This window comes from Stenella coeruleoalba (genome assembly GCF_951394435.1).
Source record: "Stenella coeruleoalba genome assembly, chromosome: 5".
Classification (NCBI taxonomy): Eukaryota; Metazoa; Chordata; class Mammalia; order Artiodactyla; family Delphinidae; genus Stenella; species Stenella coeruleoalba.
Genome location: NC_137150.1, coordinates 99029731 through 99047631, shown reverse-complemented (window position 1 = coordinate 99047631; position 17901 = coordinate 99029731). Strand labels below are relative to the sequence as shown.

The window sequence follows — 17901 nt, the reverse complement described above, 5'->3', positions numbered from 1 at the left end:
ATTTAGTCCATATTCTATGTTTATTTCTCTATAGGGAATGTAGATTCTTGTCTTGCAGCCTTAGACTCTTCCTGTGCTCATGTCTACTGTTATTTAAAAGAGAGGGAAGGCATGTTATAATGCCCTGCTCCCTTCTGCCTGTTTCAGAGGACTATTCATCCCTTCCTGCCTTCCAAGGCTAAACTCCCTAAATCCCCCTGCTAGTGGTACTGGTCTCTAATTTCCCACCTTCTTTTGGACTTCGCCTTGCACTGCATCCATCTCTCCATCTTCACTGGCTTCCTCTATTTCTCTCTAAATATATACAATTTTTAAAAATATACTTTTTTCCTTTCATGGGTCTGGATTCCTTTCAGGCTATCATTTCATTTTACCTGCTACCTTTAACTCAAAGATTTCTTATGAAAGTTTGTCATAGTCACTGTTTAATTCTTAATGCTTAGTCTGACTCCGGTCTCCCTCCTGGTTCCCTTAGACATGGGGAAACCAGTACTGTACCTGCCATACATTGTCATAGTTGTTAAATGAGTGAGAGTCATTCCATGAAACCCTGACCTCTTGCTAACCATCAGTGGCCTTTTCTTAGTTCTTACTTAACCAGTTGAGACACTTGATTTTCCAAGTTTTGTCTCCTTTCCAGAAAGTCTCTTTTTTATATTTGCACTTATGATATTGTACATTCTTGTTTCAATTCCTGCCTCTGGCCATTCCCTTCTGTTTCCTTCACTGATTCTCTTCTGGCTAAATTACTTTTCATGTAGATGTTTCTTAAAGTCCTCGACCCTCCTCAACATCAGTCTTTCAAAGCAGTATCTTCCAATCTTATTACTTCATCTTTTGGCTCTCAGATCTCTACCCGACATCCCTCTTGAGCTCTAGACTTGATTGTCAGAGTTCCAGACATTTCTACATGGATGGCCTTTGATACTGCAAATTCAGTCTGCCCAAAAGTCTCAATATTTTCAGAGATGTTCTCTCTATATAAATTTGTTTGGGAGATAGAGGTGTTGGGAGGTAGGGAGGATTGTTTAATGGCTTGGGATGGAGGAAGAGCCCTGGGGGTCAAGTACTCCATTTGGAGATTTTCAGTCAAACTCTGCTCTTAATCCCATGTCTCATATTGCCCTAAGTAGTACCTAGTATCTTCAAATCCTGAGCTTTTCCAGGTGGTCTGCTGACAATCTGTCTGTAGATTGTTTCCCCCTTATGATCAAAGTTCCCTGTTGCAGACACTTGGGTGGAAGCTTCTTCTGGTCAATTACCATGCCTTCATCTGCTTTTGCCTTCTAAACTTTTTCTGAAATCTCTTATGTGCTAATATCTACTCTCTTCCTCTCCTTGTATTTATAACTTAAAAAGAAAACCCTTTACTGTCATTTTAGAGTGTTTTGTACAAGAGAAGAAATCAGTGTGTGTGGTTTATCCCCAGTGTTAATCAGAATTTTTATCTCTCTTTCTTTCTATAAATTTATTTATTGATTCATTTATTTAATTTTTGGCTGCACTGGGTCTTTGCTGCTGCACGCGGGCTTTCTCTAGCTGCTGAGAGCGGGGGCTACTCTTTGTTGCGGTGCGCGGGCTTCTCATTGTGGTGGCTTCTCTTGTTGCAGAGCACAGGCTCTAGGCGCACGGGCTTCGGTAGTTGTGGCTCGCAGGCTCAGTAGTTGTGGCTCGCGGGCTCTAGAGCACAGGCTCAGTAGTTGTGGCGCACGGGCTTAGTTGCTCCACGGCATGTGGGATCTTCCCAGACCAGGGCTCGAGGCTGGGTCCCCTGCATTGGCAGGCGGATTCTTAACCACTGCGCCACCAGGGAAGTCCAGAATATTTATCTCTTAATAGTTGAGGAAAGTGAATCTCAGATTGTCACTTGACAAACTCATATTATTATTGAGAGGAGGCAGGAGAATTCAGATGCAGTTCTATACCATAGTGCTTCCCATTTGTGAACTTAATTTGTAAGGTATACTTATAAACTTAATTTACCAAAAAGAAATCCTATTAAAAATTAAAAGAGCTGTGGCGGTAAGTCTGTTTTCAGAATGAGTCATGAGCTAAATAAAATAAATTAAATCTGAACCATAGGTTATAGATTTTCCAAACCAGCCCTAAATAACTTGGTGATTATTAGGCCTGTTCTCTGTAGCTTGGCATCTGCTTTATGTAAAGTTTAACTCTTGCCCCATTTTAGAATTGTTGCTCATAACTGATCATACAACATTGGTGAAGGTTCTGGTATCTTTTAAGAGATGTCTGGTTGCTATATGCCTATGATGTTTCTAGGGACAACCGAGGAGTATCAATCTAGTGCATATTACTGTTAGTTGTTAATAATTCATAACCCTTATTTTTAATATTATCATAAATAGTTTACTAAAAAGAACCACGCTTGTTTTTATTGTTGCCACTGTTCACTGATACGTAAAAATGGAAGAATTGTAGCTCCAGAGTATCTCACTGAATAAAAATAGTCACAAATTGTTCTTTATATCAATGCCTATATTGAGGGTACAGTACTGTTTAGTAAGATGAATATATTAAATTATGCATTTGTTTATATTTTGATTCGTGTAACTCTTATTTCCTTATTGGTCTTTTTCAACTCTTTTTTGGCCAGAGGTGAAATGGTAGTCAAATTTAAATATATTAAATGTTTGCATGGTTAGGAGAAATTTAATTACTGAACTAATTTTTAAAAATAAATTATAGCCTTAATGCATGCTTGCTGTCCTTTTTTTCTCAGTGATACAAATAGCAATATGACATCAATTTAAAATCAAGATTAAAAAATTTTTCTTTTTCAAACACGGGAACTCTCTTTTCAAAAATTTCAACTATAGTTGGACTTGGAACCCCATATGTAAACAGATCCAAGCAACGCTCCCCTGTTGACGATGGGAATGACTAGCCTGGAGCCTCAGAGTCAGCCGCTGTTCCCTTCCTCTGCCAGCTATGGCACCTCCTTGGAACAGTTTTAAAATTACATGTGCAGTGATGGAAAGAACACAGTCTTTGGAATCAGACATATCTGGGCTTAAATCCCAGGTCTCCATGTGGTAGCTTTCTAACCTTGGAAAACGTACTCAACCTCTCTGAACTTTGGTTTGCTGCTCTGTAGTGGGAGGTGTCAAACCTTATTTTTTTTTTTTTTTTTGCGGGACGCGGGCCTCTCACTGTTGTGGCCTCTCCCGTTGCGGAGCACAGGCTCCGGACGCGCAGGCTCAGCGGCCATGGCTCACGGGCCCAGCTGCTCCGTGGCATGTGGGACCCTCCCGGACCGGGACACGAACCCGTGTCCCCTGCATCGGCAGGCGGACTCTCAACCACTTGCGCCACCAGAGAAGCCCCAATCCTTATTTTATAGAAGTGTTTTAGAATTAACTGAGATAACATGTGCTGCACTGCACAATACCCAACACAATTTAGGTACTGAGGAAAAGAGCTGTCTTCCTACCTTATGCAGTCTGACGAAAACTTAGAATCTAACTCTTTGCTTAAGAATGGTGCTGACTTTTTCTGGGTGAATTGTATGGAAATCAGCTATTAGAAACATTGATTCTCTGTAACATTTGAAAAGAAGGCATGCATGAACGTATGTGTGCACATGGAACTTTAGCTAGAACTCAAAAACTCTCACCCCTGATTGCTTCTATACAGACCGGGTGCTGTCAGCGTGCCTGAAGTGGAGATTGCACTGCACGTTACTGCACCATTCACATGACCAAAGGGGCTGCCAGGGCTTAAGCCTGTGGATATGGCTGGTGCTGCTCTGGGGCCTTGATATCTCAGAGTTCTTGGATGTTGAATGTATTGCATGGTATCTGGTTTGATTTGCAGCGGCTCCAACCTCTCATAGACCTGGAATAGTCCTACTCTGTGGTGTGGTGGCGTACCTTATGAAAATGGAAACTGGGGGTGAAGGGTCATGTACATACTCTAGATTTTTTGTGAGTAAATTTGCCTCCACAGGTGCCAGATACTGATTTGAGAGCTCCAAAAGGCTCTCACAGAATTAAAAACATTTATTATTCTTGCCCAGTGTTTTCGTTGGAGAAGTGTTTATACCATAACAAGAAGGAATGGCTTTCCCCCTACGCTATGTCATCTTGTTCTTTTCTCTTCTCACCTTACACACCTGCCCTGGTTGATTTGATTTTACCTACATCTTAGCCAATGACAAAAATCACATCTGTCCCTCCAGCCCAATGTGTTCTCCTGAGCTTCAGGGTGACGGAGCCAGTTCTTTGATGGACCTTTCCTGTGAAGGTCCCTGAGTATGAGATTTGACTTCCTCAAAGTTGAATTCCGTGTATTTTATCCTAATTTCCTTCTGTTCCTGTATTCCCTGTCCTGCTGAAAGGCGCCGCCAGGTACCCAATCTTGGTATCACGGAATGATTCTGCCAAGTAATGTGTTGTGGCCAGATATCTTAGGAGAAGACTAACTAGAATTGTCTAGTAAGCAGCTGGGTTTAGTTTATGAATGCCAGATTTTGGTAACTGTAAGTAATCTAGGTAATAGTCCTACTCATGAAGCAAGCATGAAGTTGTTTGCCCTAACCTTGTGGTGACAAGGAAAAATAGGATGTTAAGAGTTGTTTATTGGAAGAACACGCACGCACGCATATATGTAGGCAGTCTCCATTCTGAAAAACTTTTGAGTTGTAGTAGGAATTTCCCAGGCAAAGAGGGCAAGGGATAAATGGTCTCAGCAGTGGTAATAGCTTTGTGCAAAGACATACCTGTAGTAAGAGAAAGAGGAAGCAAGAGGGCAGGGGGGAGAAAATAGGCTCCCATGAATGCCTGAGACCGCATATGGTGACATTAGGCATTGCGAGTGACAAGACATCAAATCAGAGAGGGGCTAGACCCACCAAGACCCTAAATGCCATGCTAGGGAGTTTGGATTTTATCCTGACAAGGGTGCACAGCCAATGGAGGCCTTTAAGGATGATTAGATTTGAAATCTTTTAGATCGCTGTGGCTTTTGTCTGGAGAGCAGACTGGGGAACTTTAGGAAACAAGTCATTCATTGCTGGCAGTGTTCTAGGAGAGAGGTCATGGTGTCCTGATGTTTCATCTGACTTTTTAACAAGTGGGAATGTTAAAGTTTACAGAAAATGGAAGAATGGAGACACAGCATGGTCAAGTTCAGTTTTGGATGTATTGGGTTTGAGGTGCCAGTGAAGCATCCAGGTGGGTGTGGATGTTGGGTTGATCGTTGGATATACAGTCTGAGTTGAGAATACAAATCTGGCAATCATCCGATTAATCTGTGAGAAATGAGACCCCATAAGAAAATCATGAAGGTAAAGCAGCCCCGGGCTGGAAGTTGGAGAAACATGACATGTAGGGAATGGCTAGAAGGATGTGAACTTGAAGGAGGTGGAGAGAGAGGAAGAAGGGAAACCTCAGGGTGATGTCATGGAAGCCAAGGAAGACTGGTTTTCAGGATCAGATTCAGTCTCACCTCCTGTAGACGCATCATATGAGACCAGGGCAGAAAGAAAGTACATTGAATTAGCAAGTAGGACAGTGTCTCTGAGAGATCGTGGTCAGAGCACAACTGGGGCAGAAGCCAAATTGCAGGAGCTCAAGGAGTCACTGGGAGGAAAGGGAAAGAAGATGGTGAGGGTTGGTGACTCCTTTTAAGGAGGTTGGTGGTGAAGGCAGAGGAGAAGGCTGTCCCTGGACTTAGACTTTTGAACAGTGGGCTCGCAGAAGGGGCAGACGAGGAAGTGGGGTTCCTTAGGAGACATCAAGTGTTATGAAGTGGTGCCCTGGTGGATCCTTAGAGGAGGAGTCCTTCATCCCTTTATGCTGAGGGTGAGTGAAGGCAGTGGGACGGATGTGCTGTGAGGCAGGTAGAGGAGGGGTGGAGGCAGGACCATAGGAGAGCATCTCCATGAAGTAGAAGGTAGGTGCCTCTGCTGGGCGACGGATGGGATGGTGGAGGGGGTGTGGCAAAGGTTTGAAATAGCTGCTGTGGAAAACGGGGACTGTCTCAGACTGATTTCCAGCAGAGGCTGTAAATTGTGAATTATTGGCAGCCTACATCTGCATAGTTGTGCATATCCCTGTGGATTTTTAGAGCAAGATGCATTCACTTATGAGGAAAAGATAAAACTAGAATCTTTCCGGGTGGGGATGACCAGAGAACAAGTAAAAGAGGCTCTGAGGGTGTTAGCCATATTTGATGTCTGGATAGAAAAGATACGAAAATTTGCGGGAGCTGAAAGGGACAGAGTGAGAGAGGCCAGAAGCTGTGATGAGGCAGGAGGACATTGTGTGGTGGGTGCACCTGGGACAGTGGGTTAAGAGAGCTGGAAAGATGATAGGGTGTGAACACTTGGGAATGCCTGAGATTGAGATTCACAGGCTGGGTGATTATGGGTAAAGACAAGGGTCAGGGGTTGCCGAACAGTGAGGTCCAGCAGAAGTGGAGGTCATCGGAGTTGAGGACGCTAACACAGGTCAGGGTGTTGCAAGGATTATCCCTGCTGTGTACAGTGAAGGCAGAGCCTGAGGTGGGTGGATGACCAAGCCGGGTGCTTGAGACGCTAAAAGAAGGGCCATCTGGCTCTTCACTATTTCTCATCAACAGACTCTTCGTTTGGTGACACTCTCTACCCCTTGGCCTTCTTGACCTTGTTCCCTGTGCCAGTCACCATGTTGGGACAGCACCGGCCACCTGTTAGAGGCTGATGAAGGAGGTGACAAACTAATGCCAATTAGACCTGAAAATAAGTTCTCACATCCCTAGAATGTAGGCTCTGTGAAAGCAGGGCTCTTGGTATATATTTTTTCACTGTTGGATCAACGCACATAGAGTTGTATCTCGCTGTTCATCATTTATATAAGAATGAATACCTTAACATTTGCATTGACCCCGACTGTTCCTTGGAACACCTGGTCTCAGCCTATTGCTGCATTCCCCCAAACGCTCTTCCAAGTCTTCTCTATTTGGGGAGCTCAGATCCCAGCTCCACCTCTGTGTCCCTTCTTCAGCGGAGCATCTCTCCTCTCGCTTTACTGAGGTCAGAGCCACTCGTTGGACCTTGCTCATAGTCTTCTCCCCCTTACAGAATTGCTCAGGCTTTAGCCACTTCCTTATCACTGTAGCTGGAAGAGGAAGTGCCCCTACTCAGCTCCAAAGCTCATTCCTCCCCTTTATTAGAAGTATTAGAGACTGTACTGGTCTCTTCATCTCATCACCTTCTGCTTTTCTTCCTCATATCCGTCATCCTTCTGTTGTACAGCAGTTACTCCCTTCCCCCCAGGTGTAGAGCTGAGCCACAAAACAGGAACAAAAAGTCATTTCTGCTGTCTTGGACCTTAAACTGTCACCTTTTTACCTTTCCTCTAGTTAAAAAAAAAAATCAAAAGTGTTGCCTTCTATTGAATTATTTACCGAGTGTTTCTATCTCTTTGCTCTGTGTTCACTGTTTAACACCTTGCGTTTGGGGCTGTACTCACAAATTCCTGAGCTGTTATGACTATTTCTCCTGCATTCCTAGGGCTTTTCTATGGTCTTCATTCCTTCGTTTATTAGTGCAACAAGGATTTAAGCACCCCTTATTGTCAGGCACATTGCAAGGTGCTAGAGACAACAACAATGACTAAAACAGACAAAAACCCCTGCACGTGTGGCTTTTACTTTCTAGAGGAAGAAACATTAAATAATATGTGTGTGTGTGAGATGTGTGTATTTGATACTAACAAGTACAAAGGAGAAAAATAAGGCTTTTACTTTCTAGAGGAAGAAACATATTAAATAATATGTCTGTGTGTGTGTGTGAGATGTGTATATTTGATACTAACAAGTACAAAGGAGAAAAGGCAGAGAAGGAATATAGGCTGTTTCAGAGTGGAGGAGTTTACTATTTTAGATAGAGTGACTGGGGAAACTTCAAATGGAGATGACAGTTAATAAAGGTTTGAAGGTGGTGAGCGGGTGTGAGTCATATAGCTCTGTGGGGGAAGAACATTCTAGGCAGAGAGAAGGGTGAATGCACAATTCCCGAGGGATGAGTGGGCCTCATGTTTTTTGGGTTTTTTGGGGTTTTTTTTTTTTGCTGTACGCGGGCCTCTCACTGTTGTGGCCTCTCCCGTTGTGGAGCACAGGCTCCGGACGCGCAGGCTCAGCGGCCATGGCTCACGGGCCCAGCCGCTCCGCGGCATGTGGGATCTTCCCGGACCGGGGCACGAACCCGTGTCCCCTGCATCGGCAGGCGGTCTCTCAACCACTGTGCCACCAGGGAAGCCCGGGCCTCATGTTTCTGAAGAACAGTGAGGAGGAAAGTCCTCATCTTTCTTGACCTTACAGTGGCGTTTGGCATTTGCTCCCCTTTGCTTTCGGAAATATCCTTCGTTGTTTGCCTTTGGAGACCAGCATTCTGGTGGGATGACTGTTCCGGCTTTGGCCTTCCACATCTCTTTCACTGATTTTTTTCTTCTTTGTGCCTGCCTTTTAATCTTTTTTCCCCAAGGCTCTTTTGTTGGTCCCCCTGAACACACTGTGTATCGCCAAATTGTGTTCTTAACTGTGCTCTGACTGCTTCACCAGGGGACCACAGATTGTGCACGTTTGACATCTAGTTTGCTGCCTCACCTCCCCCAAACCCCACAAAGGCTCTAATCTCACCTTTCCTTCTATTTCCCATATCCATTTTTGTCTTAACTACTTAGATAGTTTCCCAATTTAGAACACTTAATCATCTGTGACTTTGTTATCTCTCACCCTCCACTTCTAATTGGTCATCTTATCGACTTCATTCTCTATCCTCCGTGCCCCAGTCTTCTTCACCCACAGCCCTGCCGTAATAAACGTACTTCACACTTCTGTGTGCTCGACCCAGGCGCTACCTTATGTGTTGAATGCTCTTCTCACCCTTCAGGAGCAAGCTCGAACATCACCTCTGTGTAGAGAATTCTCCCCATCCCCAGCCAGATTAATTTTGTCTTCCATTGTGTACATATCTCTCCCTTGCCCCACCCAGTGATATAATGATGAGTATCTTGCTGGACTGTAAGTTCCTTGAAGCCACAGCTGAGTATTATTAATCATTGTTCTTAATGCTTTCCTGTGTTTCCCTGTATTGGGCACATAGCAAAGAGAATAGTTAGATAGATGGATGAATTTGGACCTAAGGACACTGCGTTACAACATATTGAGTATGAAGGGAAAAAAAATTAAATTCCCAAGATACATATGCCTTCATTAGTAGCCTTTATATGTTACATTCGGAATACCAACATCTTTGAGGGCAACTGGAACCGATGTTTTGTTAACGTTTGCTTGAATCCTGAGTGCTTTCATTCTAGTACTCGTTGGAACAGTGGCAGACAGTACTATTGGCAGGTGACATTGGCCCTAGCTTGTGGCAGGCTGAACTTCATTGTTGTCTAGGCTGAGGTCAAAGAGCAGCTATTTTATATCAAATTTTAAGATGTAGTTATATAAATACTGGGTTTGTTGTGTTAACTTTGAATAGCAGTGCTCTTTCGTGCTAACTTTTGTCTCTAAATTTAAATAGTTTTTTGGTGGTGTTGTTGAAGGTATTTTAATTACTGATACAAATTTCTCACAAGATTAGTAGGCAAAAATTAAGCAACTAAGACATTAAAATGCTCTTAAGATACTGGGATTCTGGAATAGCAAAGAAGTGATAATTGAGGGGAAAGAGAAACAAGTGATTTTTTAAAATTTTATATATATCATTGTAAAAGCGTTAAATGAGAAGGCTTTCACTAGTTTAGCAAAATGTATTTTCCTTGTTGAGACAGCAGTCCATTATATTTTGAAAGGAATCGTCAAGTAAAAATAATTGAGGCAGTGAGAGAAATAGTATTTTTGACAAATTATTTGTCTTGAGATTTTATGGATGTCAAAAAATGTAATTTCCATGTTCTCTAAGTTTTCCTTTTTCAAAAACCATTGCCCCAATTTTATAGAACTCCTTTGTGACTCTCTAAAGCATTTCAGGAATATTTGTGTTATTTTAGTGAGCAGCCTGTAGTTCCCGTTCCTCGGGTAGCCTCCCAGGAGGAGTGATGATACTCGTTGCAGGAAACAAATCACTGTTCTCTTCGTGCTGCAGTCTTGGTTCATTTTGAAGCAGGAAGAAATATTGTGGGTGGCCATTACAACAAATTAAATGGAGTAGTTAAAGGCAAAAAAATATATGTCTTTCATACACACGATCACTTTCAAAATGTCAACTAGCATATTTTCTGCTGCTGTACCGAGAGGCCATCTATGCTGTCAACGCGAGGAGAGGGCGCAGTTAATTTATAGGGCGGACCCCATAAAGAGCAGGAGGCTGGGTGGGTGAAGTGGAGGCGCGTGGGATTGAGATGCCGTTGAAACCAGTAAAAGGCGAGACTTTGAGTGCCTCTGGAAGGCTGGTGCTACTCTAAACGTAGAGACTCACAAGTTACATTAAGGACGTAACACACAGAAAAATGCTATGCTGTGTGTTTACTCAGAAATATCCCTGACTTCTAAGGTGGGAACAAACAAAAAATATTGTTCGCTTGAAACTAATTTCCTGGGTTAATGGGTTCTAAACATTTTCTCAACCCTCCATATGCCAAATATTATTAGTGGTTAGTGGAACACTCCTTTAAACTGTTTTGAATTTGGATTAAAACAGGGAAGGGGGGTGAACAAATGACATTATACTTATGATGTTCTTGGCTTCTTGAAGATCAGCTTCTTACAAAACGTTTTCCTGTGAACCTGCAGTGGCCTAAGGTGGTCTCACCTTGGTGTCCTGATATTTTTCTGACTCACACTTGAGCTTTCCTTTTATAAGGACTAGTGAGTGTGACATCTGACACATACTATCAGACCGCATTCCTTTCACAAGTAGGTGAGTGAGCGTGTTGGGAAGGCAGGCTGAGCTGGTCCCTTGGCCTGAAGCTAACGCAGCTTTAGGGAGGAGTGTGCCCTGGAATGCCAGCGCGCGCTCGGATGGAGCAGCTCCGTCTCCTCACACAGAGTACGCGTGAATGGGAGCTTGCTTCACTAGTAGGTTAATTATGAGCAGGTAAGATGCACCCCTGAAAGTGTTTAACGTCTGCAAGAATTCCCGGTGCTGCCCACCGTTTGCATTAGTGCACATATCAGGGCTTTGTGTTTTACCTTGAAGAGTCTGTAGCGGGCTTTTCCTCTAAATTGGTACACCATGTTGCTGTCTTTCCTCATCTTCCTGAGGAACAGTTTTCCACCATGTGGCAGCTTCAGAGGTTAACACAGTGCTGAAATGATGAAGTCTATTTAGGTGTTGTCTGATGTACCGAGTGTGTGAAAATACTGTCCATTAGCTCTGTAATAATAAAAGCTAAATTTAAACACCTCTGAGGTCTGCCATGATCTGTCCTTTTACTTATCTCTCCATACTTAACTTTTTGCTCTTCTCATTTTACACTCTTACCTCCAGTCCTTTTAAACTCCTTAGAAGCTGACACCTCTCTAAATGCGGAGAGACGGGGAGAAGAAGCAGGGAGCGGAGAACAGAGAGTGAGGGAGATGCACAAGCATCACATAGGCACTTTTTAGGTCTCCTTCAGAGGACACTTCCTTTAGGAAGCATCCCCTGAGTTACCTCCTCTGCTCTCTCCACAACCAAATCTGGACTGGTTACTCCTGGGTCCCCATGTGGGCTGTCCTTCCCCCTTTGTGACATTTACTATATAGCTTTGTTAAAGTTGCACTGACGGTGCCCTTCAGTAGCTTGTAAACTACTAGGGAACAAAAGCCATCTGTCTTATTCACAGATGTATCCCTGGCATCGGGCACAGAGTGTGTCATGTAATAGGTTATCAGTTAGCCTATGTCATTTTTTAAATGATGTTGCTTAATATTCTCTCTTTTGTTTTCAAAGATTCCCCAAAGTGAGGACAAAAGGAACCATGCTGAGAAGCTAATCACTCTTCCAACACAGGAAGATTCCAAAAAGCCAAATGACCTTTCCGGTTCCACTTCAGATGCCAGAATGGGAGAAAGCGATAAACAGCCGAAAGAAAGCTTTTTTCAGTTTCTTGGTAACTTATTCAACATCTCAGGAAAATCATCTCTTGGTGAAGCCAAGCAGTCTTCTTTCAAAGATGAACATGACAAAACTGAGAAAGACTTACGAAATCCCAGTGACCATCCTGATGAAGGGGTCCAAAGGGAGAGGGCTGTTGTCAGTGGCTCCCTGGGAACCCTGGCACTTCCAGCAGAAGCACAAGAATCCAACTCAGCTGAACTCTCAGATGCCTTGTCTTTGGATACAACACAAGACAGTGAACAGGAAACCAGTGATTTGCTAAGAAAGTAAGTTTAAAATCTACTTATCTAAAAAAACTGAGCTTTTGGACCTAGCTTTTGAGCCTTAGTTCTACTACTGTTAAGTAAGGGGATTAGAAAAAGTATTCTGTAATGTCCCTGCTACTAGGTGAAAAATTATATGATTCTGTGTACCATACACATATCTAGGGCCCTTTGAGCTATTTTAGGGGGTGGTACTAATACCTTTTAGGTGCTAACTTTGTCATAGTAAACGATTTATTTCTGATTTAAGACTTCCTTAAATGGGAGTGTTTTCTGTTGTCTGAATTCTTCTGTAGTAGGACAGGCAATGTGTTCAGTATCTGCATTTTGGGAACAAAAATAATCCTACGGTTTGTGTTCACGTTCCATCAATATCTTTTCTTTGTGGAATCCAATTAAAGGGGTTAAGAAAAGAAATTAAATTGACTTTATTTATGGAATTAGCCTTTTGAACCTTTCCCACAGCTCCAAGAAACAAATCTTGAAGAAATTTAAGAAGCACTTCACCAACCCTTTTTTCTTTCTTTGATTTACAAATGGGCACTAACTTGTTTTTCTTTGACTCAAATGAGCTAGAAGGAACATTTTCTATCCAGAAAATGTTTGTAACAATGTTGAGTCCATTAGACATTTTGTGTAACATAAAAGTATTCATTCATAACTGATAAGGATCTGTTTTATTTTATTTTTAAAAATTTATTAATTTATTTATTTTTGGCTGCATTGGGTCTTTGTTGCTGTGTGGGCTTTCTCTAGTTGTGGCGCGCAGGGGCTACTCTTTGTTGCAGTGCTCAGACTCTAGGCACGTGGGCTTCAGCAGTTGTGGCACAGGGCTCAGTAGTTGTGGTGCATGGGCTTAGTTTCTCTGCGGCCTGTGGGATCTTCCTGGACCAGGGCTCGAACCCGTGTCCCCTGCATTGGCAGGCAGATTCTTAACCACTGTGCCACCAGGGAAGTCCATAGATCTGTTTTACTGATTTTAATTTAAACTCTACTTGAGAATTATTTTTGTTCTTTGAAGAGTTCATTAATACTATAGTCAGATGACAATTTAGACTATGTGATTCTTTATAGTTTCAGAGAGTCCTCATGCATGTGATTTCAGTGAATTCCTCATAGTAAGCTTTTGAAGTAGGGGTAGGCACAGACCCATCTTACAGTTGTGAGAACTGAGACCCCAGATGGATTTGGGTTTGCCCATCAAGAGTGATGAGGTGGGGCTTGCCCTACCAGTTGTTAAAGTGTACTGATAAAGCTACGTAAATTGAAATGATGTAATACTGGTGTAATATTTGCTAGACATTTATATGGAACAGAATAGACAGTCTAGAAATAGACCCTTGTGTATTTTGTGATTTGAGCCCTTGAATGTGATGGCATTATGTATTCTTGTAAAAAGGAAGACTTGGGGAAATGGGATAATAATTTGGAGAAAAAAATAAAAGCTAGATACTCATCTCATTTTTACATTAAAATTAAAGTGGAATAAAAATGTTTAAGAAACATACAAAACTAAAAGCAGCTAAATGTGAATTATTCTGGTGAGAAACAATTTTCTAAGCATGATAGCAATGGAAAGTATCAGGAAAGAGAAGATCAGTAGATAGGATTGCTTCCAGTTTTCCAACTCTCTATGATAAAAACTGTGAACAATGATACATTAAATTGGCAAATCAGAAAATTATATACAAAATTTGTATGTAAATAGTATATACAATTATATGCAAATATAATCATATAAATATACAAGTCAAAATTTAGACAAGTTATTACCTATAATTTGAAGTGTTAGAAAAAAATCCTTATCAAAAAGCATTGTAAATGATTTCATCTTCACTTAATTAAAAATAATAAACAGCTGTGTAATTGTTTTTATGTACCGTTGAGTATGCAAATTTCATTTTTAATACCAATAAAGCCTTTAAGTAAACCTGTTGTGCTAACACTTTTTAGATTACTTTCCATACATTAACTCATGCTTCTCGTGTAATTTATGTAGGAAGCTACTTCACTGTTGGATTGAAATTCTTTAAAAAGTTCTGCAATTCTTACATTTTCAGCAAATTCATATCCATCATGAGAAACTCTTCTGTCAAAACTTTATTGTGCTTTTTAAGTAAATGTCTGGTTTTGCAGCTTTTCTTTACATAAAATAGTTAAAAGCCTTCCCTATTGTGAGAGAAGATATTCTTTTTAAAAAATTATTTTTATTTTTATTTTATTTGTTTTGGCTGCATTGGGTCTTTGTTGCTGTGCGCGGGCTTTCTCTAGTTGCAACTAGCGGGGGCTACTCTTCGTTGCGGTGTGCGGGCTTCTCATTGTGGTGGCTTCTCTTGTTGCAGAGCATGGGCTCTAGGTGTGTGGGCTCAGTAGTTGTGGCATGTGGGCTCTAGAGCACAGGCTCAGTAGTTGTGGCACACGGGCTTAGTTGCTCCGCGGTATATGGGATCTACCCAGACCAGGGCTCGAACCCGTGTTCCCTGCATTGGCAGGCAGATTCTTAACCACTGCACCACCAGGGAGGTCCCAGAGAGAAGATATTCTTTTTTAAAAAAAATAAATTTATTTATTTATTTTTATTTTGACTGTGTTGGGTCTTCATTGCTGTGCATGGACTTTCTCTAGTTGCAGCGAGCGGGGGCTTCTCATTGCGGTGGTTTTTTTTGTTGCAGAGCACGGGCTCTAGGTGCGCGGGCTTCAGTAGTTGTGGCTTACGGGCTCTAGAGCGCAGGCTCAGTGGTTGTGGTACACGGGCTTAGTTGCTCCGTGGTATGTGGGATCCTCCTGGGCCAGGGATCAAACCCATGTCCCCTGCATTGGCAGGCGGATTCTTAACCACTGTGCCACCAGGGAAGCCTGAAGATATTCTTCACTATGTAATTTGAAAGGAAATAAATCTTAACACTAAAAATGTAGCTTAATCATACTTACTAAAAGTGAATTAGATATACTGAATACTTTTGCTCTAATGCTATTATTTTCAGGCTGCCTTTATAGAATTTTCTTTGAAGAATGACACATGTCTTTGGTTGATCTTTGTAGTATCAGATGCATTAAGTTTATCCAGGATAGAGTACAGCCATATGTAGTACTTGGAGGCTTAATAAACTTGCACATGATAGGTAGTTAGGTTTGGGCTGAAATGCATAAAAACCTTTCCAGATTTGCAATATGTATGTCTATTCCCTTAAATATTTGAAATTTCTAGATATTTTACTTTTTTCTTAGTGTTGTTTAGGTCACATACCTCTACTTATATTGAATAAGCTACAGATCCCATGCACAATTACATAATACATGAAATGAATATGTTCTTTATTCAGTTTGTGAAAATAAACCTTTTTAATTTTCTATCTTTAGTTTATTTGTAAAGTTATGTATTTTTGACATTTCCATTTTCTTTCTATTTTCTGTATTAGGGAAAATCTTAATTAAAGGACAGTTTTATGGTCTTAATACTATTCAGTTATGAAGACTCAACTACAACCTGTGAGAGAATGTTGTAGAAAATAGACTATCTTGGCATGACTAACCCTTTACAAAGTGTGAGTGTAGCTCATCAGTACCTGAAAGGACTAATTATAATACATGAAGCTAAGCTTGAAACTTTGATGTTCAGTGCTTTAAACGTGATAGTATAGTTGTTTAGTATAAAGGGTACATATTTTAGTCACAAGAGTATAACATTTCCACCTAGGGTGCTGAGGGAGATTATTTCATTAGAAATTTATACTGGTTCATATAAATCAGTTTAATCATTCTAGTTGACAGTAACCAGAAAGCTCCCAAGATGGGAATGGAAAACAATTATCCGCGCCCCACCCCCCCAAAAAGGACTCCAAAACTACCAAAAGGCATTCTTACAGTGAACTGAAATTTTTTCTGGAGTGGATTTTTCTCTGTGCTTTATTTTAATAGAAGTTCTTTTAGAGCAAAAGTCGCATTATTGGATTGATGTAGAATAAAACGCCTTGACGTCTCGTTAGGATGGAGTTGGTAGTAAGAGAACCTGAGTTTACTATACTTGAAGAATAAACTTCTGATCCTTATCTCTCGAGTCTTATTTCTTCGGACATCATGTACATTTTGGTGATCTTTTAGGGAAAAAAAAATTTGCAGCCTTGAAAGTAGGTTTTAAGTATAAAATTTAAAAGCTTTGAAAGAGAAATCAAACAATAAAACTTCTTGTCATCTGTTCATACTTCTGGATCTTCGTGTATTGTTCTGAAAGGCTCTTGTATTTTCTGAATAATTTATGCATTTTGATATAGGATTTTACCAATAACATTAATTTACCTATATGTATTTTTTCTTCTCGTATGTTTTCTTAGATAGGTTCCCTTATCCAACTTTTAACTTTGTTTCATAACTGTCTTTGATCTAGCCTGAAATTTGTGTAGTAGCTAAAATCACTTCTCCAAGGCAAAGCTTTTCTCTATACATCTCCTGTAGCTCTTTTAAAATAGACAGTAAAATGAATGTAACTAATACAAACTTTTACAATAGTGGTGTGGTAGGATTTTATAGGCCAGCAATTACATAGATTGAAATAAATTATTTCAGCTAAAATTCAAGAACTACGTTAAGGGGCACAGTTAATTGAGATTTTACTTGTCAGAGGTTTACTTTGTGTTTTGTCATGTGGACAAACCTAGCATTCTTCATGGTGTTGCTTTAAAGTTGGGGAGAGGGCTTCCCTGGTGGAGCAGTGGTTAAGAATCAGCCTGCCAATGCAGGGGACACGGGTTCGAGCCCTGGTCCGGGAAGATCCCACATGCTGTGGAGCAACTAAGCCCGAGTGCTACAACTACTGAGCCTGTGCTCTAGAGCCCGCAAGCCACAACTACTGAAGCCCACGTGCCTAGAGCCCATGCTCCACAACAAGAGAAGCCACCCCAGTGAGAAGCCCACACACAGCAACAAAGGGTAGCCCCTGCTCTCCGCAACTAGAGAAAGCCCGTGCACAGCAATGAAGACCCAACGCCAAAAAAAATAAATTTATTAAAAAGTTGGGGAGAAAATACCTCATTTTTAGATAGTGGAATACTGATAACTGGATTTCTTAGTTATTCGTATGGGTTCTAAAATGTTTTGTTAATTATATGTTTAACCTGAAAAAGTTAGAGCATACATCAAGTTTTTCTACCATACATTTTTGTAGCTGGGACCCTAAAATGTAACTAGAGAGCAGAATTGAAAACACTTTAGTATCATTTATAAGGATTAAGACAGAAACAAATTACTTAGCGTTTAGTATCATTGCTTTACTTAGCCATTCATTAATTCACACAAAGTTATTAAACATACATCATTTGCCAAATCTTATGTAGGGCACTTAAAAATATGAAAATGGGGCTTCCCTGGTGACGCAGTGGTTGAGAGTCCGCCTGCCGATGCGGGGGACACGGGTTCGTGCCCTGGTCCGGGAAGATCCCACATGCCGCAGAGCAGCTGGGCCCGTGAGCCATGGCCGCTAAGCCTGTGCGTCCAGAGCCCGTGCTCCGCAACGGGAGAGGCCACAACAGTGAGAGGCCTGCGCACCACAAAAAAAAAAAAAAAAGAAAGAAAATGATGAAGATGTAGTGC

The 17901-nt window shown here is 41.4% G+C and overlaps 1 protein-coding gene across 2 annotated transcripts in view; it reads left to right on the top strand.

The window, feature by feature from the left end:
- Positions 1-17901, top strand: part of CRYBG3 (crystallin beta-gamma domain containing 3) — a 114093-nt gene that overhangs the window by 19808 nt on the left and 76384 nt on the right. For both annotated transcript variants that reach the window (XM_079921991.1, XM_079921992.1), the window contains exon 3: positions 11885-12318. In XM_079921991.1, coding sequence (XP_079778117.1) covers positions 11885-12318 — 434 coding nt within the window. The remainder of the gene's footprint in view (positions 1-11884; positions 12319-17901) is intronic.